General features: G+C 36.0%; 1 protein-coding gene across 5 annotated transcripts in view; it reads right to left on the reverse strand.

Moving 5' to 3' along the window:
* The window catches only part of RFC1 (replication factor C subunit 1), a 168344-nt gene that overhangs the window by 131516 nt on the left and 10986 nt on the right, over positions 1-25842 (reverse strand). For 4 of the 5 annotated variants that reach the window (XR_008912856.1, XM_007496556.3, XM_007496555.3 and 1 more), the window contains one exon: positions 24628-24750. Coding sequence is in view for 4 of the 5 variants with exons in the window: in XM_007496556.3 (XP_007496618.1) it covers positions 24628-24750 (123 nt within the window). In the remaining variant the exon portion in view is untranslated. Of the gene's footprint in view, positions 1-6909; positions 7004-24627; positions 24751-25842 lie in introns of those variants that run through there. The other variant, XM_007496558.3, reaches the window with a different exon arrangement.

The following is a 25842-nucleotide window of genomic DNA, read 5'->3' on the forward strand; positions in this document are numbered from 1 at the left end:
AAAAACTGCAAACCTAAGGAATATTCCCACACACTTAGAAATGTCAGAAGATTCAAGAGGGAATCATAGTGCAGATATGGCAGCCAAACTAGCAACAATGGAAGGTCCTGAGTTAATTTTGAACTTAGCAATCATAAATGAAACAGATTTATCCCAGGCATACAGTGAGAAAGAAATCAAGAAATGGAAACAGAATTTTAAAGCCAAGCAAATGAATAGAGTGTGGGTAGCATCACAGGGCAAACCAATACTACCAAGAACATTTTACAATCAAATTTGCCAATTGATACACAAGAATGGTCATTTCGGAACACAAGCAAAATAGATTCAGCAAAGAAAACAAGGATAGGCCCTGGAATAACAAATATTGCTTCAAAAGTTTGCGCAGCGTGTCTGACATGCCAAGCCTACAACCGACATGTGTTTAGAGGAGAGGCATTTGGCAAAAGACCTTTGGTTTACACTCCATTTGAGCAATTACAAAGAGACTTCATATCAATGCCAAAAACTGATCAAAATAAATTCTGTTTGGTAACAGTGGACCAATTAACAAGGTGGCCAGAAGCATTCCCATCAAATAAGAACATAGCAAAATTTGTAGCGAAAGTATCATTAAAAGAAATCATACCAAGATTTGGTTTACCATCTAGAACAGATTTGGATAGAGGAACGTACTTCACAGCCTGGCGAGCCTGGTAAGAGTTTGATTAATCTATTGATCTTCTGTTCTTTCCAATATCAGGAAAAGGATAGGAGTGTAACCATGGACTTGATATCATGGTACAGCTAAATATTACAAAGGCATGTAAAAATCAGAGATAATAGTCAGTGATGGAGGTGGTGCCAAGTTATCTCAAACACTTCCCAATACCTGGGACCTTCACTGAGATTTTAAATCTCACAGTTTTGGATTGTCTCTGGTTAGTACCACTTATGGTAATATTTGTGCTGTCCGCATTGTTTCAAGGGTAGTATCTGTATCAAGTATTTAGTTTAATCCTTACTAAGAAAAGGAAACAACTAAAAGAGAGATTAATGGAGACTAGATTTGCACATTTCACCATTCAAAATGTTATTTGGTCATCCACCCATGCAAGCAAAGACATTTAGCTCTGTTTATAGTTCAATGTTAGCTGGAGATACAATAATTGCCAATTATATAAGAGATTTACAAGTAAAGATCAAGGAATCGCATGAATTAGAAGCAATTATACAGGCTGGATCTATAGACATTTTGTTACATGATCTACCTCTTGGGGATACAGTACATATAAAGAACTTTCAATGCACTGCAGGAACTCAGTCAACCTGGGAAGGTCCATTTGAAGTAATGCAGCTATCAAGATAGGAGAGAGGACATCGTGGATTTATTGTTCACACATGAAAAGAGTACCTGCTGTCAAAAGTGAGTGACTACAATCAAGGACAAGACTACAAAGACAATGACAATGAACTTTTGACATCAAGAAAGACTACAAAGAAACCTAGACTCCATTTTCAAAAGCATTTCAATGAACTCCTGAACTTCTTTGTTGCTGTGCAATAAAAAGGTTTGATTTTTTCTCATAAAGGTTCAAAATAGAATAAATAATTCTCAATAAGTGTGTAATTTATGTTATGTTATAAAATTTTGGATTGCTATTTTAAAATAATATATAATAACTACATATTTATAGGATTATAATAACTAAGTGACATGTAAATTATAAAGTATTAGAAACTATTATGTTGATTAACACCAACCTCAGGGGGATATTAGATGTATATAATGTGTATAGATGTATATAATGCATATATAAGATTCTTGTAGATATATGGGAGGGGTAGTATCTCTGGTATAGAGGGCTTGTCGTGCCCTCCTAGGGCAGCTCTCCAGCCTCTGACCCCCACCTGACACCCAGCTCTCACTTGTGGCTCCCAGGAGCTGCTAGCATGCAGCAGTGGCCACACCCCGGGCAACGGCTTCGACAGACCGGCTAAACCTTGTGTGGGTAGCCATCGGGTCGACGTGAAGACTGCTTCGGCGGAACAGGTGGAAGAAACCAACAAGAAGGTTCAACGGCTGAGATGGCGACGCAGCAAAGCACTGTGGAGTGCTTAGGGCATGTTGGAGCACAAAAGACAACACGGCCATCCAATGCAGCTGAGGAAGTCTCCAGGTGTAACAATTTTTCGTGCCACTGGACCCAGGCTTCCAATGCCAAGAGAGTGGGACTGTCTCTGTGCATCGACTTTTCCACTTAAATCTCCTTCACGCACAAGTGTATTTGTGTACACTCATCTATACACCATAGATGAAACCGCACAAAGACAATCGTCATCCTCAGTTACCGAGAGACAACTACTATACTATAGATATATGATGTATATATAAGGTTCCTGTTTATTTTTCTTATTTAATTTTTTGTGAATAGTAATTATAAGGTTTATTTGGATTGATATCTTTAGGTTTTTATTTCTGTAGAGTATAATAATAATAATAGGTTTTATTTATGTAGAAGATAGTATGGATTTTGTTATTCTAGAACTGTAAATATTTGAAATTGTATATTATTTGAGATTTACATGTTGCAAGCATTGTTTTGCTTTTTTCCTTTCTCTCCTTATTTATCCCTGTTTATAATATAGAGTATAGGATAGTTTTATTTGAAAGATCCATTGGAGAAACTGGTCTCCCCAATGGATCTCAGGAGAATATGTTAAGAGAGTTTTAATTTCTCCCTTTTTCTATAAAAGAAGAAAAGGAGCAATAAGATTTCTCTGAGTAAGAGCCCCCCTGCTGTGCAGTTCGAAGGGTGTGGCCAAGTGTGGTTAGTGAGTTACAGCTGGCAGTTGGAAAAGAGCTTTTGCCTCTGGGTCCCCTGGGGAGAGCAGTGTGTAGCTTGCTCTCTCTGGAACTGTGAGGAGTCAGAAAAATGGATTTTAGGCCTTAACAGCCTTATAGATTATTCATTATCTTGGGTAAATAGGTAGATAAATAGTGGGAAAATTATTAGACAGAGTAGAAAAGTTAGGCCAGAGCATGGCTCCGGCAGAAGGCACTGCCCTCGAAGGCAGATAGATTTAGGGTTTTCTAGTCAGGATTGAGATCTTAGGTATGGCTTTAAGCTATCATAAGATCTCTCTCATTTTCTACCTTCTTATTTCCTATCCATACTTTCATAATAATAAACTGTTTTGTGTTTAAGAAACTGCTCTCCTGACTTTTGTTCAAACTCCTGCCCCCCAAAATTTAACTCTTCACAGGAGGATAGAAGGAGGGTAAAATAAGATACAAATGATAGGAAAGTAGAGATAGAGATAACCTAGGCATCAATGCCCACTGTTTCTGGGACCTCAGACTGTCTCTTGTCTTATCTGTCCTCTCTCTCTACTCCCACCCCTTGTGATGGATACTGGCCATGTCCAGACAAGTATTTCCTCACCCTTAGCTCCCCTCACCCTTGTAAGAATACTGGCCCTAGTGCCCCATCCCTTGTGAGTTTGCTAGCTATGCTCAGGTAGCCCCTCCACCACCCCCACTTCTGAGGAAGTTGTCTAAGGCCCAAAACAGTGTCCCTCACTCTATGCCCCCGCCACGACTGAATAAAGCCACATGAACTCTGCCAGCATCAACTCTCTTGTCTGCTCATTAGTGATTTGGGAGGTATAAACTCCCCCAGAATTTCACTTCACACACTATTATGCCTTTTGGATTGGTTTCTTGAGAGTCTCATTAGCGTTAAATCTTACAAAGGCATGTAAAAAATCAGAGATAATAGTACTAATGCTTTTATGATAAAGTGAGAAGTATGACATAAGGAATAAGAATCATTTCATTAAATTAATCTCATCACCTGCACATTATATATACAGGTTAGCTACTTAATGTGCACTGAATTTAGGACTGAGGTCCTAAATACAAATGTCATACAGGATATAGAGAAATGGAGTACTTTGATCATTTGTAGGTTATTAGTTTCAAATAATTCTAAATTGACAGAAGCCAAAGGCTAACTCTGTTCTTTTTGTCCAATATATTTGCAACAAAATAACATAAATAAATCTTCCTAAATTTCTGAAATCTTGTTAAAAACCACACACAACGAAAATATAGAACTTCCCCCCAGGGCATCTGTCTCCATATAAAAACCATTTATTTTTATTTATATGTAACATTGCCTCAACTGTGGAAGCAATAGAGTAAACTAAAATCATTCAACATAGAAGACAGTAATTGTCTAAAAAGGAAAATTGCTTTGTCATTCTGAATTATGAGCAGTCACAGAAGGATACCAAATAAAAGTCAAGGAAAATAATGTGCAGGTCCATATAAAAATCTATTTACAAAATAAAAGAGAAAAAATCTAATTCTGGAGTGAATACAGCTGAGTTTTGCCTTCCCAAATGAATCTCTGAACACATTAATATTCCTTTGATTTCCTTTCCAAAAGTCTGAAACATAGAAAAACCAAATTATTGACTGGTATCCTGAAATTATCAGGTAACAAGTACAAAAGTAATTTTTTCTAGGCAGGGAGTAAAAAATTCAATAGGAAATCTATTTATTAAAGATTTTCTTTCCTAAATTTCCTTTTCTCTTCTAGATGCTTTAACATAGCTCTTACTTTGAGTTTGAGGGTTAAGCAGTAACTGAAAAAAGTCTTATACATATCAAACACTCAAACATTTGCTGATTACTTGACTGAATGAAAGAAGTTATGGGTATGAGTTAGAAGAGAAAGTAAGCAATTTCCACTCTTTCCCAAAAGCATCTCAAACTCACACGTCCAAACCTGAATTCATTCATTTATTCTTCTTTCAAAATTAACCTATTTCTATCAAGATTCTTTATTCCCTTTCAATCAGTCACTTCTAATTACATCCTAGAAGTCATCTTCAATTCTTCACTCTCACTCATCAATACCTATATATTATGTTATACATATGTATATATGTCAAAATAATATAAACAGTTCTACTGATTCTGCCCACTGCATTAAGTTTATAAAAGCCTTCACAAGACAGTATTGTAGTACATTTATATACCCCAAATTACCCATCCATGTTCCAATTTGGTATTCCCTTTATTTCTAGGTCTATCTCTGGGGTATACATCTAGTAATAATATTTCTGGTCGGAAGAAATGCACATACATATTCAATCTGTTGCTACGAAATAGCCATCACCTTAGTTCAGACTCTTCATCACTTAAAACTATTACAGAAGTCTACCATGTCTATCTCACAGGTTCAGATCTGCTTTCTCTTTTCAGTTAATATTACACACAGTTGCCAAATTAATATTGCTAAAGTATGCCTGGCCATTTCATTTTCCTCTACTCAAGAAGTTTTAGAGGTCCTTACTGTTTGTTTCTAGGATAGAATATATATACTCCTCTAACATTCAAAGTCCTTCACAGCTTGGCTGCAGCTTGTTCTTTCTAGATGATTTGCACTTAAAAGTTCCCCTAAGAGGAGTCTAGTCCCTTATCCACCCAAAGAAGAGTGAGATAGTGTAAAACCACTACGTAGAAAGCTTTAAACTTTGGTCTAAGTTCTGCCTTTGACATATTTCAGTTATGTGAACTTGAGGTAAGCCACAACCTCTGAATGCCCCTATCATACACTGATGAAATCGCAGATCCTAATTGTCCTATTTCCCATCTCCCTCTCTCCCTCTTTCTCTTCCTCCATCCCCCTTCTTCCTCCACACAAAGTGTTATAATAGAAAAAATCTCACACACACACATATCAATTTGGATATTATTAGACACTAATGTTTACCAGTTCTATTGGATTATTCTCCCTAAAAAGAACCATGGAAAGATAATTAAGCATTCAAATGACAGGGTTTATACAACTGGCCAACAGTGCATCATTGGAAACTTCGTCCTACCTTAAGCTATAGACAGGGGACAAGAAGAACTCAAAGTGACCTGTGTAAAAATGGAGATTTTGAATCCAGGACTCCAATCCCCAGGAGTCCTTGCTAGCTCCCAGAATGCCCTCTAATCCCACTGAATTTCTCACCTGGGCGAGATCACAAATTATTATTTAAAGGAGTTCTCCGCCTACTGAAGCTCTTTTCCTGTTTCCACTTGCAAGAAGAGGGCTCTTTCATGATGTAGGTGAGATTAAAATGGGCCTCTTGGCCCACCTAGCACATGCTTCTCTTACTTCTATATTCTCAAATTCTCAACCTTTAATAAAACTCTAAAAATTTAATACTCCTTGCAGAGAGAAACTAATTTCTACCTGCCTCAGTTTCCCCTAAATTTTAATCATACAGTTGAATTTTAACTGTTACATCTGATAGGACAAAGGTGTTATTCAAATCGACAAATAATTATTCATACCTATACAAAAAGGTACATAAAATATATTAGTCTTGACAGTAAAGAAGCATTGTTTCAATTATAAATTTTTAAACACCAAGTCCATTTTTATGCCTTATTCTGTTTCCTATGCTTTTTAAATTATTTCACTAGTACACAAAATTTCTAACAATTGGAATGCAACTTCTTCCCTAAAAAAAGTACTTCTGAATAAAAATAATTATTTCGTAGGCTCTTATACCACAAAAATTTTACAATGTCTTTTCTAGTTTTTTCTCTCTACATATCAGAAAGGCAATAAAATCCTGCTCTCTTTAGAATAATTCTCAAAAAAAAAAAAGAATTACTTCTTTAGTATAACTTTGTTTCATACACACCTTCATAATCAAGAACATTTAAAGGAAATCTTCTGAATAAGAGTTAAGTATACTTGCTAGGTGGTTAATATTTGAAGATGTAAATGATTCAAAAGACACTATACTGGTTTAATTTATAAAAAAGAAGTAACATATAAAGAAGAGTTTAATTCATTTACAAAATTAAAGTCATTTTCCCTCCAACAATTTGTGCCAGGTGAACACTGAACCAAGTACCTGAGCAGTGTTCCATTACAAAAAGGTGATAATTCTACCCACTGGAGTATTTAAGAGATGTTTCCTTCTATTTCATTGACATTTTCATCTAACTCATTTCTAGATAGGAGAATTGTGACATCAAAAGAAAAATCAACCAATCACTATTCTTTGTAATGCAAACTTCATAATGGTTTTTATATTTTTTTGCCATTAAATCATGCTGTCAAGAAACTGATAATTGCTCATTTTGAGAAAAAGAGAAGTATTACCTTTTAATAGAACTTCAATAAACATAAAGCACTAAGGACATAGGAATGGCTCATTTTTTAAAAGTGAATCAATTTTTTTAAACACCTACCTTCTGTCTTGAACTCAATACTATGTATTGTCCAAGGCAGAAGAGTGGTAAGGACAAGGTGATAAAATTTGATCAATTTACCAATAGTGTCTAAAGCCAAATTTGAACCCAGGACTTCCCATCTGTAGGCTCAGACCTCAATCCACTGAGCCACCTGGCTGCCCCTTCAAATTGTTTGTTTATATGGGTTTGTTTTTGGGTTGTTTTGGGGTTTTTTTGCATTAGTGGTCCTTAAAGCTTGTTATGCCAAATGTATGGCCTCTGCAGAGCAAATGACCAAACAAACTAACATATGGCTCCTCAAACTCTTCTCTATTAAAATATGGCTTCTGATTTCCCTGAAGTTTTATAATACTAAAGAATCAAAGGAAAAATGCTGCTGCAAGTTGCTAGCCACTGATCAAGTGGAGAGTAGTATCAAAAGATTGTTCAACGTCACTACCAGCCATATAGGGAACATTGCCAAGGCATTATGTTCTCATCTCCTTTCTGGGTCTCCCCCTCTCCAAAAAACACAAAAGTTAACTATAGAGAAAACAACCCACAATTTTTTAAAAATAGCTGCTAACTGATAGGTACTTCATGGATAGCCCTTACCTTGGATCAATTCCAAGACAAAAGAGAAAGAAGAAGAGAAGGAGTAGAAGCAGAAGCAGCAGCAGCTCCTTAAGGGCAAGAACTGTTCTGGGGCAGGTGAGTGCTCAGTGGACTGAGAGCCAGGCCTAAAGGCAGGAGGTCTTGGGTTCAAACCTGGACTCAGGCACTTCCTAGCTTAATGACCCTGGGCAAATCAATTAACCTCCATTCCCAGTCTTTATTGCTCTTCTACCTTGGAGCCAATACACAATATTGATTCAAAGACAGAAAGCAAAAATTTTAAAAAGAAAAATAAAAGATCAAGTTGAACATATTTATCATAGCTGCATATCAAATACTCTTTCTGTTCTATTTTGACAACAGAATGTTTTTTTTACTTTAAGGTCAGAATTGGAAAAATAAAAATACACACATTATTTTAAACTATAATTTTCCTTTAAAAGCCACTTCTAATTATCAAGAATCAATCAAATTTAGATAAATGAATTATCAAATGTTGGTTTTTATGTATGACATGGTACTATGCTCTGTGGATGTATAAGGATAATATTGAAACTATATCCATACTTGTATAATTTCTTCTTAATTGTTGATAAAGGGCCAGGAGATCATCTGTTGATAACACTCTTGGGCCTTGTTTATTGACTGGCTATAAAAAGTCTCAGATTCAGATATATAAAAATGCCTATATTTAATATCTTAAAGTTTTAAGGAAATGAAAGATAACAGGGTTCAAGGATAAGGAGTTCCCTAAAATCTATGGGGTCTCTAACTCCACCCACACCCAACTTCCAAGGTCCTCACAGACCCTCTTCTGTCTGGGAAATGGAACCTGCTCCTTCCTTCTTATCTCTATCTTCCCAAAATCTATCTATCTATGACTATTTCTTATATCTTATAAAATAATATATGAATCTTAAAAATACTGTCTCCAGATAGTATTTATGCAACTGAAGTTGTGACAGTCTAGCCAAAAGTTGGTTCTGGTTGTGAGGCAGGAATGGCCTGAGTAGGTCAGAACCTGTTCTCTCTGCTTTCTCACAGAAATCAGAGAAAAAGATCTTTTCTTCTCGCTATCAAATCTTTACTCTTCAGCCACTGCCAGTCATTTCTCTCTTTCTAAACTGCCACTCTGGTATTCCCCAAAGGTTTCACAAGGAATTTGCCAGAGAGTTAAGGAAAAGCTGCTTTCCAGACCTGCTTAGCCCAGAGAGCTGAGAGCAGAGAGAGAGAGAGTCCAGCAACAGTTGGACACCTCCCCCTCCAATCCACCTGAGAATTCTAACAGCCACTTTACCTCCAAAATTCCAAGCTGAGCTTGAGACAGTCTCAAAGAATATCAGGATTTACTCCTTTTGCTCACTTATAAAATCCAAAAGCCTAATAAATACTCTAAATAGGTAACACAAGAATATAACAATAGTGCTTGCCTTCACTAAGTTTATATAAAAGAATATTTTCTCCCACTTCTAGGAAGCTTTTTGCTCCATAATCATAACTAAGGATATATAATCTATAAAGAACATTGTTACTTCTTTAAATTATAGTGCTCTACAGAACCAGAACATTACACACAGAGACAGATTCACTGTGGCACAATCAAATGTAATGGACTTCTCTACTCGTAGCAATGACATGATCCATGACATTTCTAAGGGACTTATGAGAAAGAACACTATCCACACCCAGAGAAAGAACTGTGCGGGTAGAAACACAGAAGAAATCAACTGCTTGATCACATGGATCAGTGGGGATATGATTGGGGATGTAGACCCTAAACGATCACCCTAATGCAAATATCAATAATATGGAAATAGAATGATGGGGGCCTTGCAGTCCCAGACCTAAAACTATATTACAAAGCAGCAGTCATCAAAACAATTTGGTACTGGCTAAGAGACAGAAAGGAGGATCAGTGGAATAGACTGGGGGCAAGCGACCTCAGCCAGACAGTATACGATAAACCCAAAGATCCCAGCTTTTGGGACAAAAATCCACTATTCAATAAAAACTGCTGGGAAAATTGGAAGACAGTGTGGGAGAGACTAGGAATTGATCAACACCTCACACCCTACACCAAGATAAATTCAAAATGGGTGAGTGACTTAAACATAAAGAAGGAAACCATAAGTAAATTGGGTAAACACAGAATAGTATACATGTCAGACCTTTGGGAGGGGAAAGGTTTAAAACCAAGCAAGATATAGAAAGAATCACAAAATGTAAAATAAATAATTTCGACTACATCAAATTAAAAAGCTTTTGTACAAACAAAACCAATGTAACTAAAATCAGAAGGGAAACAACAAATTGGGAAAAAATCTTCATAGAAACCTCTGACAAAGGTTTAATGACTCAAATTTATAAAGAGCTAAATCAATTGTGCAAAAAATCAAGCCATTCTCCAATTGATAAATGGGCAAGGGACATGGATAGGCAGTTTTCAGATAAAGAAATAAAAATTATTAATAAGCACATGAAGAAGTGTTCTAAATCTCTTATAATCAGAGAGATGCAAATCAAAACAACTCTGAGGTATCACCTCACACCTAGCAGATTGGCTAACATGACAGCAAAGGAAAGTAGTAAATACTGGAGGGGATGTGGCAAAGTCGGGACATTAATTTATTGCTGGTGGAGTTTTGAGCTGATCCAACTATTCTGGAGGGCAATTTGGAACTATGCCCAAAGGGCGATAAAAGAATGTCTGCCCTTTGATCCAGCCATAGCACTGCTGGGTCTGTACCCCAAAGAGATAATGGGGAAAAAGACTTGTACAAGAATTTTCATAGCTGCACTCTTTGTGGTGGCCAAAAAATGGAAAATGAGGGGATGCCCTTCAATTGGGGAATGGCTGAACAAATTCTGGTATATGTTGGTGATGGAATACTATTGTGCTAAAAGGAATAATAAAGTGGAGGAATTCCATGGAGACTGGAACAACCTCCAGGAAGTGATGCAGAGCGAGAGGAGCAGAACCAGGAGAACATTGTACACAGAGACTAATACACTGTGGTATAATCGAACATAATGGACTTCTCCATTAGTGGCGGTGTAATGTCCCTGAACAATCTGCAGGGATCTAGGAGAAAAAACACTATTCATAAGCAGAGGACAAACTGTGGGAGTAGAAACACCGAGGAAAAGCAACTGCCTGACTACAGCGGTTGAGGGGACATGACAGAGGAGAGACTCTAAACGAACACTCTAATGCAAATACTAACAACATGGCAATGGGTTCGAATCAAGAACACATGTGAAACCCAGTGGAATCACGTGTCGGCTATGGGGGGAGGGGGGGGAGAAAATGATCTTTGTCTCTAATGAATAATGCTTAGAAATGATCAAATAAAATATTATTTTAAAAAAATAATATGGAAATAGGTCTTGATCTTTTTTTTGATCTGATTTTACGCATGTAAAATACAGAGGAATTGCTCATTGGCTATAGGAGAGGAGTGGGAAGAGAGGAGGGAAAGAACATGAATCATGTAACCATGGAAAAATATTCTAAATTAATTAATTAAAGATTTTCAATTTTTTTTAATTAAAAATAATGCTTGCTAGTGGAGGAAAAAGGGCTTTGCATCATCACTACCTTTTACTATAATGTTTCCCCCACACATTACTAAAGTTACAATAGCCTTCAAAATAAAATGATATTTTTCTACTTTATACCTACTCCCTTCATTAAAAAGTGTAGGTTTTAAGAGCTCTGAAAAAATCTATCTCCAAGCCCATTAATCAGCTTACACAATTATGTGCTCAATTAAATTCCCAATGAAGAGAGAGAAAAAACACACCAGTTAGGATAAAACCACAGGCCCTGACGAAATAGCATAACAGGTCATCTTTACCAAACAAAACTCAAGGTCTCCCACTTCATTGAACAGCAAAAAGTAAATACATTTACTCAGTACAACAAGTATTTGGATTTCTACCAATCTACTGGAACATCTTACCAAGATCAATGGTTTAGCAATAAAGATATTTTATTTATAAACAGCTCTTTCCTATTTCTGCAAAATGGGAAATTACTGCTGTTAAAGCCTTTGAAAATCCATAAATAAAATAGAGGCATGATTTAATCACTTAGAAAACATTCACTTTGGAGTTAAATAGTAATCTTAATAAGCAAAACCTATAATGTACATCTTCTGCAGAAGCATAAGTAACAAAAGAAAATATGGTAAAGGCAACTGGGTGGCTCAGTGGATTGAGAGCCAGGCCCAGAGACAAGAGATCCTGGGTTCAAATGTGACTTCAGACACTTCCCAGCTGTATGAACCCAGGCAAGTCCTTTAACCCCCACTGTCTAGCCCTTACTGCTCTTCTGCCTTAGAACCAACAAAGTAGTGATTCTAAGACAAGTTAAGAGTTTACCAAAAAAAATGACAAGGTGGATGGGCATAGATGAGTTGGGATCTCAAGTACTGGAAGGAGTACCCACTAAACACATATCTAGAGAATTCTAAGTTCCTCAAACATAGCTTCATTGCATAAAACAATTATGTTGAAGTTAAGGTTACATAAATAAATACAAATAAGGTTACAAAAGTAACAGATCTAAGCAAAAGCTAAATGTTATTTGATTAGCTTTAAATGGAATGAAAAGAAATAAAATATTTCAGAGAGCAGAAACAAAAGTTCTTAAAAACAGGCCAGTGATTTTATCAAGAGACTACAGATTCCAAATCACCATTTAAAACTGATTTTTTTCCCCACTTCTTTCAAAATTACAAGAAAGCATTTCAAAACAGAGAATTACATTTTTACTACATATTACAATCTTTGAGTATCTAGAAACCTTCTGTTCTCCAAATATACCAACATAGTCCAAAGATTAGAGAAACGCCAAAAATTCATATTCATGATGTACAATGTTCAAATCATTTTATAATTAATGTAACAATGAATAAATTTGTATTTTTAATTATCCTACTCTATAATCATGCAAAGTGCAGAAAAACAGTTAATTTCTTCAACATATCTCATTTCACAGACACTCTGGTTTGATATTCATTGTGAAAAATACCAAAATACAAATAAAAAAACCATTCCAGAAACTAACAAACTCTATTTCTAGATTATGATTTTTTTTTTTAAAGCTGTGATGAATGTTAAAGAAAAGTTTGTGACCACAATGTAAATTGTCTGGTTCTTTTGTGTACAAAATCAAAAGATAATGATAACCTTGATCTGTAGTTAAAGGGACACAGTTATCTACTCACTAGTAACCTTGACTGACGTTTCTAGGGTGTCACTGGAAAGCTTGATCACACCACTTTCAGTTAAACCTATCGTTTCCCTGTGTTGACCTATTCCTCCCACACTTTCAAAACCAGTCATCAATCATACCACCCATGTACCTGAATCTACAACTGCATTACCTCAAGTCAATCTAACGTGACTGAGTAGAAACTGGAACAAAACTACAGAATATTCTTTCTTTTATGGTAAGCTAAGAAGTCATTTCATATAAAAAAGTCATTTTTTAAAGTTCAACTATCACATCTTAGCTATACTTATTTTTAATTGTTTCATTTGCTTTTTAAACACTCTACTGAAAAAACCGTCTCCCCATTTCTACTTAGTCTGTTCCTGGACCAGTCCTTGCTTGTTTTCTCTCCAAGCTAACATAACAGACTAGACCATACAAGAAAACTAACGTATATCTAAAATATCACTAAATCTAAAGACATTAAATCAACTTTAAGCTTTCCATGTTAATGAGAGAATATGGGTAAATAAAATCTATAGGTAATACTAAAAAAATCTCAGACAATATTTTCAACCCATATCTTTAATGAATAGCATGGGCTATCTACAAATTCACAGAATAAAAATTATATAATTATATGACATAGGGCTGGAAGGAACAATAGGGATTTCCTTACCCCAACCTCTTCATTCTATAAACTAGGAAACTGAGGCCCTGTGAAATTAAGCAATTTGCACAAAAGCCAGAAACAAAACACAAGCCTTCTGACTTTCAAATTCTATACCCACTGAAATATTCCTAACAGCACTTTTTCCTGAGGCAAATAAATACAAAGTAAATACCCATTAAATAAGACTGGCTAAACAAAATGTGGTACATTCATGTAATGGAATATTATGGAGAATATAGAAGATACACAATCTTGAATAGAATTAACAGAATCAAAAGAATATACACAATGACACCAGTATAAATGGAAATCACAAAAATCAAAATGGAATATTATATAATTATTAAGACTAAGCTCAGTCCCAGCAAAGATAAAATGAACTTTCCTCCTGTCTTTGCAAAAATGGAAACTAGAGGTATAAAACACTTTATACACTTTCAGTGTTAGCTTGTTTGAACTATTTTTTATACTTTTTAAATTTTTCCTCTTATTAAAAGAGGTAACCCAATGGGTAAGGGAATGAGAAATATATTTGGAAATAAAGATTATGTAAAAAGAACATATTTCAATAAAAATCAAAACTATCAAATGATTAATAATAAAATTTTGAGTATCTCTAGAAATTGCAAAGAACTCAATTATATTTGTTAAATTAAATACTGCCATCATACCCATGAAAGATCCTATTTCAAATAAATTACAAAAGAACCCAAATTCTAATAATGTAACATATACTTCTCGCTTATGAAAATTAGAGAGGTGGGATGACAACCTGTGAAGATTGGAGTTAGCTATCTCCTGATTGTAACAATGAAGATACTTAGTCTAACAAAATCAGGGATGTATTGGGAACTTTACATCACACCACCCTACCTTGTGTAACAAAAACAGGAATGTCTATAACCATACTTACAGATTAAGTATTTAGGAGGATGGCCTTTGATAGAGAAAAATGACAAATCAGAAACAGCTGAAAGACCCCTGGGCTGTCCTAAGTCAAGCTTAAGCTACCATTGGTACAGATGAGACGCGGGAAAGTGATGTAAAATTGTCTATATATTTCGCGTCACTTCCTCTCATTGCTCTCTTTTCCCCGGAGATGTGGCTCTGGCTGGCAGCATGCTAAGCATTCCAACATCTTAGTATGGTGGCAGCTATTTGTCTGGGTTTTGGTGGTGAGTTTGCCATTGAGCTAATTCAGATTCAGGCATCTTGGCTGAGCCCTCTTGGAGTTCAGGCTGATTCCTTCCTCCTTTACTCTCCAAACTTTATCTTCCTATAAGCCTCTAATCTTCCTCCTGGCACAGGCCAGGCAGGAGAAATCCTGTACCTTTTCCCTCTCCCTTCTTAATTTCTTTCCTCTAATATTAATTAAAATCATCATAAATTTCCAGCTGACTTGGGTATCTTATTTGGGATATCCCATGGCAACCAATAATTAATAGAGTTTAGGTCACAACACTAAAATTATCCTTTAAAAACCATTTGCTAAGTCACTTACTACCCTACTGACCTTAAATCAATTCACACCTCTTGGTCTCCGTTTTTCAACTCTAAAATGGAATTAATAATACTCCCTACTTCACAGAGCTGAGATCAAACTAATTGATAAAATGAGATAACCTTTATGAAGTACATTGCAAACTTTAAGACACTAAATAAAACTTGCTCTTATTAGGGGAACTCAGGTACCTGACTCAATGTTCACCTCAAAAAAAAAATTTTAGGGGGCATCTAAGTGGCTCAGTGAAACTGAATGCCAGACCTGGAGACAGTGGGTCCGGAGTTCAAATCTGGTCTCAAACACTTCATAGCTGTGTGACTCAATACAAGTCACTTAACCCCCATTGCCAGCCCTTACCACTCTCCTGCCAGATGGAAGGTAAGGGTTTAAAAAAAATTTTTATCCTGATGGTGATAAGGAGGCACTGAAAGTTACAGGGTAAGAGGGTGACATGTTTGGACAAAACTACAAATTTTTAGGAAAATTTCTTTGACAATAAAGTGAAGGATGGACTGAAATGTAGAAAAACTTACAGCAGGTTGTCAAGCAAGCTGCTACAAGGATACAGGAATGAGGTGATGAGGGCTTGCATTGGTGATGCCAAAGCCAGAGGAAAGGAAAGAGCATAGGTGAGACATATTACAAAGGCAATTCTAAAAACCTTTGGCAATAGACTGAATATGGGGAATGAGCCATTGTGAGGAGTTGGGAATTACACCTAGGCTTAAAGTTTGTGTTATTGGGAATAAGGTGGAGCACTTGATAGTAAGAGAAAAGACTGGAATAGGAAAAGTTTGGGGGGGAAAGAGAATAAGCTCAGTTTTAGATAAAATATTTAAGGTGTCTATGGCACATCCAGTCCAAGATGTTAGTAGGCAATGGAAATTGATAAGACCATCACATCAAATAGGATAGTGAAAAAAGAGGAGGGGCCCAACGAGGGGACACCCACTATGTCCAGGTTGGGTTTGTATCAAGAATGCAAAGTTATACTGGTTCAACATGAGAAAGAGAACTATCAAGCTGATAATATACACAATAAAAACCATATGATCACAGCCGGAAAACACCTTCCCTATAGCCCAGTTAACAGACTGCTTCTCTCGTGTAGTGCAAATCTTGTCTGAATTTAATCCCCAAAACCCTTCCCCTGCAATCCTAGTTTCTCATGTTCCTTCTCCTACAGAAAACCAAATTCCAATGCAAGGGAGATCTTGTCCTCCTAGAGAAACCTGTCCTTATCAAACTGACCCACAGGTACAAAATTCAACTAGAGGCCTGTTTCCTCTAAGAGAAGTACCTGAAATAGGATGGAATGGGGATGTGGTGACTTTAAGACATAGGATACCGTTTACTCCCCAAGAAATAAATGAATTTACACGAAATATTCCCACATATGAACAAGATCCTTTTCTAGTAACAAAAAAGATGGGAGATATATTTTTTCAGTATAATCCGTCATACAAGGACGTTGAGAACTTACTACAGGTTTTTTTAAGTGAACGTGAAAAAAATAAAATAATTGCTCATGTCAACAAAACCCGGGGGCGTAATGCAGCACATTGGCCATCTCAGGATTCCGAATGGGACTATAACAATCCTGAGGATTATCTACAACTATACCGTTGTAGAGAGGCCATCCTCACGGCAATGAAGGAATGTGCAGACAGTACAGATAAGTGGATGGAACTGGAAAAAATTAAGCAAAAGGAAGAAGAATCACCATCCAGATTTATGGATAGAATTATCGAGTTTGGGGACAGATACTTAGATTGGGACTTAACTAAAGAGAGTAGTTTAAGACAAGTTAGAAGAATCTTTGTAAATAACTCTTGCAAAGCAATTAAGAATTATTTTAGAACACAATGCCCAAAATGGTCAGATATGGACCTTGAAGAATTGCGAAAAACAGCTATATATGTTTTAAAGGGAAACAAGGAAAAGGAGGAAGAAAATAATGATGACATAGAGGAAATGAAGAAAAAAATGAGATATTTAATAGATAGGATGACTAAATTAGAAAGTGGGCATGATAATGAACCAACGACAATTGCCCCTCTCCAGAAATCCAATTATCAATCCATTACTTGCCACTTCTGTGAGAAGAAGGGCCACAAAATGATGGAATGTAGAACCTTTCTTAAGATGATTGGAAGGAATACACAGTTTAATAATAGCTTTAGAAATAATAACTATAGAAATGATGATAATGGTTATAGAAACCAGAATTCTAGAAATTATAATGACTATGGAAATAACTATAATGAATATAGAAATAAGAACTTTAGAAACCAGAATTATAGAAATAGGAATTGTGAAAATAATGACAATGTTCCAATTAAAGAAAATTATAATGATAATGAACAACAACAATATATGAGAAATGGAGCTCGTCCAAAAAATACTCGAGGTACTAATGACCCTCAGAGAGGTGCCCTTCAGGGGGGTGCCCAAGGAATATCCCAAACAAAATGATGGTGTCCGGGGGGGCTGGGGCACAGGAATCAGAGGATACAACCTTTGATTTCCCGGACCCTGATGTCCTACTACCCGTTGTCCCTATCCACTGCCCCCCCCATACTAATGAACCCCATGTTACCTTAAAGGTGGGTAACACCTATTATGATTGTCTATTAGACACTGGAGCTTCCTGGTCTGTATTAAAGAGAACACCTGATTTACAATGTTATTCTGTTGGCTCAGAGAATGTAATGGGAGTATCAGGAATAACCCAAAGAGTTAAAAGACTTCCTCCTAGAATGGTGTCTGTAGGACCCCTAGAGGTACAACACTCCTTCCTTTTGATGCCTGACTCCCCTTTAAATTTGCTGGGGAGGGACCTTCTATGCAAACTCAGAGCCACAATAACCTGCTCCCCAGATGGCTCATTATCATTAGAAGTACCAGAGGAATCTTTAAATTTACTCCCTGTACTTCTCTCCGAAAACCAGGAGGCAAAAGAGCCTTCCACTTTTGAAATACCTAAAGATATACCGGAGTCTCTTTGGGCCACATCTTCTTCTGATGTAGGCTTACTAAAATCTGCTGTCCCTGTGCAGATAAAAACTAAATCTAGCCCACCTCCTTCTATCCCTCAGTATCCCCTCTCAAAGGAGGCAATTGAGGGTATTACACCAGTTATTAACTCATTAATAGAACAGGGAATAATAATCCCTTGCAAATCTGAATACAACACGCCCATCCTGCCAATTAAAAAAACAAAAAAAGGGCCCGATGGCAAGCACATCTATAGATTCGTACAGGATCTAAGGGCAGTGAATAATCACATTATAAAGAGACACTCCGTAGTTTCTAACATACATACTATTATTTCATCTATTCCTAGCACAGCTACATACTTTACAGTAGTAGACTTGTGGTCAGCTTTCTTTTCCATACCAATACATGAGAACTCCAGGCATATTTTTGCTTTCACCTGGAAGGGCTCACAATATACCTGGTGTCGACTGCCACAGGGTTATGTCGAAAGTCCGAGCTTATTTGAGCAAATTTTGAGCCAAGACACAGACAATATAACATTTAAAAATAGCAAATTAATCAAATATGTAGATGATCTACTCTTGGCTTCAACAGATGCAAAAACATGTCAAGAAGATAGCAAACACCTTCTTTTGGAATTGCACAAAAGAGGACATAAAATCTCTAAGGATAAAGTTCAATGGTGTCTCCAAAAAGTAGAATATTTGGGATTCATCTTGACTGCGGGTGCTCGTTATATTTCTCCAAAACGAATTGAGAACATTCAAAAATTGAGTGCTCCTACCACTAAGAAACAGCTGAGAGCAATTTTAGGAGCAACAGGGTTTTGTAGACAATGGATTCCTTGCTATGGGGAAATCACTAAACCCCTTATAGCATTAACAAAGGATTCGGTTCCTGAACCCCTCAAATTAGAGCCTGAACACTTGTCAGCTCTATCAGATCTAAAAAAGGCTATCATGTCTGCCCCGGCTCTAGGCATCCCAGATTACAACAAGCCATTTACTTTATATGTGCATGAGCGAAGAGGAGTAGCCTCTGGTGTGTTAACTCAGACTTTGGGACCTTCTCAGCGCCCAATTGCTTATTATTCTGCCCAACTAGACCCAGTAGCAGCAGGAGCACCACCATGCCTTAGAGGAGTAGCTGCTACAGCCTTACTAGTAACAAAAACCGTTGATTTAGTATTGGGATGTCCATTAACAATAATGTGCCCACATGAGATTGAAGCATTATTGATAAAACATAGAACACAGGCATTCTCGGATCAGAGAATTACAAGGTATGAAATAACCTTATTAAATAGTGAAAATATTACCTTGAAAAGCTGTTCAACTCTTAACCCTTCCACCTTGTTTCCAGATTTACCTACTTCAGGAGAACTATTACATAACTGTGAAACATTAGTGTCCATGGCAGAAAAGCCTCGAGATAATCTCTTGGACACTCCCTTAGACAATGCAGATCTGATTTTATTTACCGATGGTTCCTCTTTTATGAGGGATGGCATACGTTACACTGGAGCTGCCGTAGTCTCAGAATTTGCCACTGAATGGTCAGCTTCACTACCTTCTAACATTAGCGCTCAAGGAGCAGAACTCATAGCTCTAAAACAAGCTTGTATAATTGCCAAGGATAAAAACGCAACAATTTATACGGATTCTAGATATGCTTTTGGCATTTGTCACTCAGTCGGGATGCTATGGCTCCAAAGAGGATTTTTAACCTCAGCTGGAAAATCCATAGCTAATGCAGAAATTATTAATGAAGTTCTTTCTGCTCTCAAACTGCCTAAAGCCCTAGCTGTAGTTCACTGCTCTGCCCATACAGGTGGCTCTGACCCTGTCTCTAGAGGAAATGACCGAGCAGATGCAGCTGCAAAACTAGCAGCCATAGAAGGACCTGGATTAATTTTAACATTAACAACCACTGATAATTTAAATTTATCACTTTCCTATAATGAAAAGGAAGTGGAAAAATGGAAACAAAATTTTAAAGCAAAACAAATTAATGGAGTATGGGTGTCATCTGAAGGAAAACCCCTGCTCCCTAGAAGTTTCTATAACCAAATTGCCAATCTATTCATAAAAATGGTCATTTTGGCACCCAGGGCATCGTGGACTCTGTCAAGAGAGTATGGATAGCCCCTGGTATAACTACTATAGCCTCTAAAGTATGTTCAGCCTGCCCTATCTGCCAGGCATATAACCAACATGCATATCGTGGAAAAGCCTTTGGGGGACGTCCTCTGGCTTACACACCTTTTGAACATCTACAGATAGATTTCATAACAATGCCAAAGGCTGGACGTTATAAATTTTGTCTAGTAATTGTAGATCAACTAACCAGATGGCCGGAAGCATATCCTACGACCCGAGCCACAGCAGATTTTGTTGCAAAGATACTTTTAAAAGAAATTATTCCTCATTTTGGCCTTGCCAGCACGTATTGACTCCGATAGAGGGAGTCATTTTACCGATTCTGTCTTAAATCAAATATATTCTTGCTTGGGGATAACTCCAAAATTCCATGTTCCATATCGCCCCCAGAGCTCAGGCCAAGTGGAGAGGATGAATAAAGAACTTAAGGCTATGATTGGCAAATTATGCACTGAGACCCATTTAAAATGGCCTGAAATTCTCCCTCTGGCCCTATTTTATCTTAGAAGCAGGCCTAGAGGAGACTTACACATCTCACCATTTGAGATGCTTTTTGGACATCTGCCTATACAAGCTAAGCCTTTCTCCCCGGCTTATGCATCGCTATTAGGGGGAGATATTACTATTGCTTCCTATATACAGGAGTTACAGCACAAACTACGTGAACTTCATGAATCCGGAGCTGCAGTACAAGCCGGACCATTAGACTTTTCTCTGCATGACCTGAACCCAGGAGATAAAGTTTATATCAAGAATTTTAAGCGAACTGGAGCAACTCAACCTCCATGGGAAGGACCATTCCAAATATTATTAACTACTCCAACATCTATAAAGATTGGAGAAAGAGACTCTTGGATTCACTGCTCACATGTGAAGAAAGCATCTTCTGCTGAGACTGATTGACTCTATCCTATCATATGAATTGTGACTCTATCTTATCATATGAATTGGAGATAATTCATAGACAAATGGATGCTGTTCTTTTTTTTCAAGAATATATTGAATTACTGATTTTTTTCTTATTTTTCTTATTTCTTTTATTTTTTGATCAAAATATTTGATTTTTTTCTCATTTTTTGTACTGAAGGTACACATAATTAATATTAATATTATTTTTCCCTGCAGTAATACAAGTTAATACCAATATATGCCTAAAAGCTTTAAACTATGGGAACCTGCCATTTATTGATAAAATATTATAGGACTGTGATTAATGTTTGTGTCTGATTCCAGGAAAAGGGATAAAAACAAGGAGCGCAGACTAAACCTGAATAGTGCCAATAGAGCACACAAGAAATATTAAAGTGAGACTCGAGGTTGCGACGCTTAACTTATGTTTAAGTCGTAGGACTTCCTTGTATCTACACTCTTTTCGAAGTACTCAAACAAGTACAAAGCTTGACTATCATGCTGGCTCCCTATATCCCTGAGGAAAAAATCAGACAAGGGAATGACATTTCCCCATCAAAATAGAATTCTAATTCTTTTCTTCTTATATTATGGCAACTTCCTGTAGTCTTGGCTACAAATGGCTAAGTGAAATATTACTGCATTCTGTCCTACATACTTGTGGGATAGAAATTACTTTAAACTGGACCTATACAAGGTCTATTTTGAATTTTTCTTATGTTTTTTATTATTTTTCTATTCTTTTGTTAATTGACACATACACCCCCATAACTGAACATTGCATTCTGAGCTAAACTTGATATTTTTTTTTAAATACTTACTTCAGGGGGATTGTATTTTAATTTAAAATCTAAGAATTTTGAATTTTTTTTTTGTTTGAGATTGTATTTTTATAAAAATCCAAGAATTTTGTTTAAGATTTTACTTTTATAAAAAAATTTAAAAGATTTTGATTCTGTTTGAGAAAAGATCTTCAAGAAAGAAGCTTGAAACTTTTATATCCAGAGAATGAACTGTTGCAGAAAGATGCCGAAAACCTACACTTCATCAAGAAGATCAAGAATGAACTTTGGATGTGATTGATTGGACTGAACTTTTGATTGAACATTTATTGTAACTGTACACATTTATGCCAAAAGGGACTGCCCCTAATTTGGCTTTCTGTCAATGCGCCTAGCAAAACATTGGTTTTGCTTTCTTTTCTTTTCTATTTCCTCTCTCACTATTCTAATTTCTCTTAGAAAATTGAATATTGTGTATATCTTTAGTTAGAAGTAAATTTAGAACTACAAAATGATTATGTTAAATGATCAATGGGGAGACTAGTCTCCCAATGATCATCAGGGGGGATTGTAAACCTTAAAATTCCTTAGACTTATAAATGTTGGAAATTTCACCATTGGGATATTTCATACTTGGAAAATTTCTTACTGATAGTCTATTGGAATGTGAACCCCATTGGCATGGGAGGTTCCTCCTCCTCCCTTCTTAAGATTACTTTAGGACAGAAACCTTTTGCTGAACAATGGAAAGGACTTTGACCTATGCTTAAGCATAGAACAGGAATTTCTTTGAGTCATGATTGATTTTAGAATTGATACAATGGAGATACTTGGAATCAATCTCCACCCTACTCAGTCCTAACAGGATTGAGGAAGGGCTGCAGCATAGATCAAAGTTTAATTATTCCAATCTCTACCCTACTCAGGTTAACATATATATAGTCAAAAATATCTAATAGGAAAAACTAGGGGAAAAAATTCTATTCAAAATACCTATGAAAGCTATAAAATACACCTAAAACTATATGAATACAGTGATAACTCTTTGCAGAAATAAAAACACATCTAAACAACTGGAGAAACATTAACTGAACATGAGCAGGTCAAGATAGTACAATAAAGGCGGTGTAATGTCCCTGAACAATTTGCAGGGATCTAGGAGAAAAAAACACCATTCATAAGCAAAGGATAAACTATGGGAGTGGAAACACCGAGGAAAAGCAACTGCCTGAATACAGAGGTTGAGGGGACATGACAGAGGAGAGACTCTAAATGAACACTCTAATGCGAATATTATCAACATAGCAATGGGTTCAAATCAAGAAAACATGTAATGCCCAGTGGATTTACGCGTCGGCTATGGAGGGATGGGGGGGTGGGGGGGAGGAAAAGAAAATGATCTATGTCTTTAATGAATAATGCTTGGAAATGATCAAATAAAATATAATTTAAAAAAAAGATAGTACAATAAAAATAACAATACTACCCAAATTAATTTATCTTAAAATTGTGGAACCAAACTATCAAAGGAATATTTTGTAGACCAAGAAAAAATAATAAATGAAATTTATATAGATGAACAAATAATTAAGAATCTCAAGGGTAATGAAAAAAAAGGAAGAATGTATATTAGTGCCAGATCTCAAATTGTAGTACAAAACAGTAACCATTAAATTAATTCATTAGTTTAAATAGAGGTCAGTCAGTGAAACCAATTATGTATATAACATATAGAAGAAAACAAAACAGTAGCATAGAACATGAAAAAACCAAGGCCTCAAGTTATTGTGGTTAAATACACACTATTTGACAACTCCTGGGAAAATTGCATATCTGTCTGGTAGAAATTAGCATTTTTAAAAGTTTTTAAACAAATCTAATACAGTTATAGCTAAAATTAAAAGGGAAGGGAAACAAGTTAATAGAAAAAAATTTGCATTAGACTTCTGTAATAAAAATCTCATTTCTAATAAGAAACTGATGAAAATGTAAGAATAAGAGCCATTCTCCAACTGATTAATGATCAGATAGTATGAGCAAGTAGTTTTGTTTCTTCCCTTTCTTTCTGAGTAGAAATATTTAATTTCAGAAAGCAATTATATATAGTTTAACATTTGAGATTTCTATTATTATTTTTTGCCAAGACATTCCTACTTTCTCTAACTCTCTCTCTCCTCTGTTCTCCTCTTCCTTTTTATTATTTTTTCCAGTACTTTAACTGTATATAAACAAAATGTGCAATGAACTTCAGGATCTTAATAAAAAAGTTTTGGGGTTTTTTTGGGGGGGGGATGATCTTTGTCTTTAATGAATAATGCATGGAAATGATCAAATAAAATATTATAAAATTAAAAAAATGTTAAGTGGCAAGGTAGCTCCAGTGCCTTTTCCCTATAAAAGCAATAATGAATTACCTCAAAACATTTCTCCAAAAATCTCTCTGCTTAAATTTGAAGTGCTCTATTTACACAGGAAGCTCAAACATCCAATACAAATGACTTATTTATGAAGAAGTAAGCATTATTGACATTATTACCTGTTTCTGAAACATATGTAACAGGATCTTGCCTTGGAATTTTCTGAGGTTTGGAAGACATCGGCAATTTCTCTGATTGGTTTTGAACATTTTTAACCTGTACTGTCTCCTCTGGCTCCGAGTCTGTATTTGGAATAAAAATACATTTATCAAATAATGTCGGTATTTAGTGTATCAAAGTTCTTTTAAAAATATCTTCTGTAACAGAAATATTTAATAGTCCACCAAATCCCACTCCCTTTGCTCAATCCTTATTTTCTGATTACTACTTGACACTATTAATTCTTCCTTTCTTCTTGGCCCTTGTGACACACTCCTTTCAGCTTTCTTCTTACTTCTCTGATGATCCAATGTTGTGCCTCCCCTCCTCCAAGACTCAGTCCTCCATCTTCTTTTTGATATTTAGTCTCTTCCTTGAGGATCTTTCCTAAACTGCTACTGCTTCAACTGTCACCCTTATACAAATAGAGTACTAGCTGTGAAGTCAGAAAGACCCAAGTTTAAATCTGGAATCAGATAGTTACTAGTTGAATGATCCTGGCTAAACCACAATCTCTGCTTCATTTTTTTTTTCACCTATCATGCCCATTTGGGGTTTTCTTGGCAAAAGGCATTGGAGTGGTGTGTGGCATTTCCTTCTCCAAATCTTAAAATTATTTAATTCTTAAATTCTCGAAATCTTAAAGCCTTATTTAAATATCAGCTATCATATGAATTATTATCAAATCTAATCTTCATCCCTATCACTCAAGATGAGGAGTTCTAGTGCCCAGATTACTCAATGCCATATGACAAGCTCAAACTAGACATGAAAAAAAAAAACATCAAATTTTCTCCCTCATGATTTCTCTTCTTTGATTACTAACATAACTAGTCATTCATGCTAAAATTTTTGAAGGAAACAAAAAAATCAAATTTTCACCTGCTAATCAATGACCTTTCCATTCTACCTCAGAAGTCTCTCACAAATCCATATCCTACCCATATCAATGCATAAATTTTACTGGATTTAAAGATGGAAGGGAACTTAAAAACTACTCCTTAATTTTAACAGATAAAAGAAACTGATGAATGAGACCAAACAGATAATAAGTAGTGGATGTAAAATTAAAATTCAGCTAATCTGATTCAAAATCCAATCCTTTCTCTATTGTACCACAATTTATTGTCAATGTCACCCTCGTTCAAATCCTTATCCCTACCACCTAGGAATGT

Source organism: Monodelphis domestica, chromosome 6 (assembly GCF_027887165.1).
Source record: "Monodelphis domestica isolate mMonDom1 chromosome 6, mMonDom1.pri, whole genome shotgun sequence".
In the NCBI taxonomy this organism is placed as follows: domain Eukaryota; kingdom Metazoa; phylum Chordata; class Mammalia; order Didelphimorphia; family Didelphidae; genus Monodelphis; species Monodelphis domestica.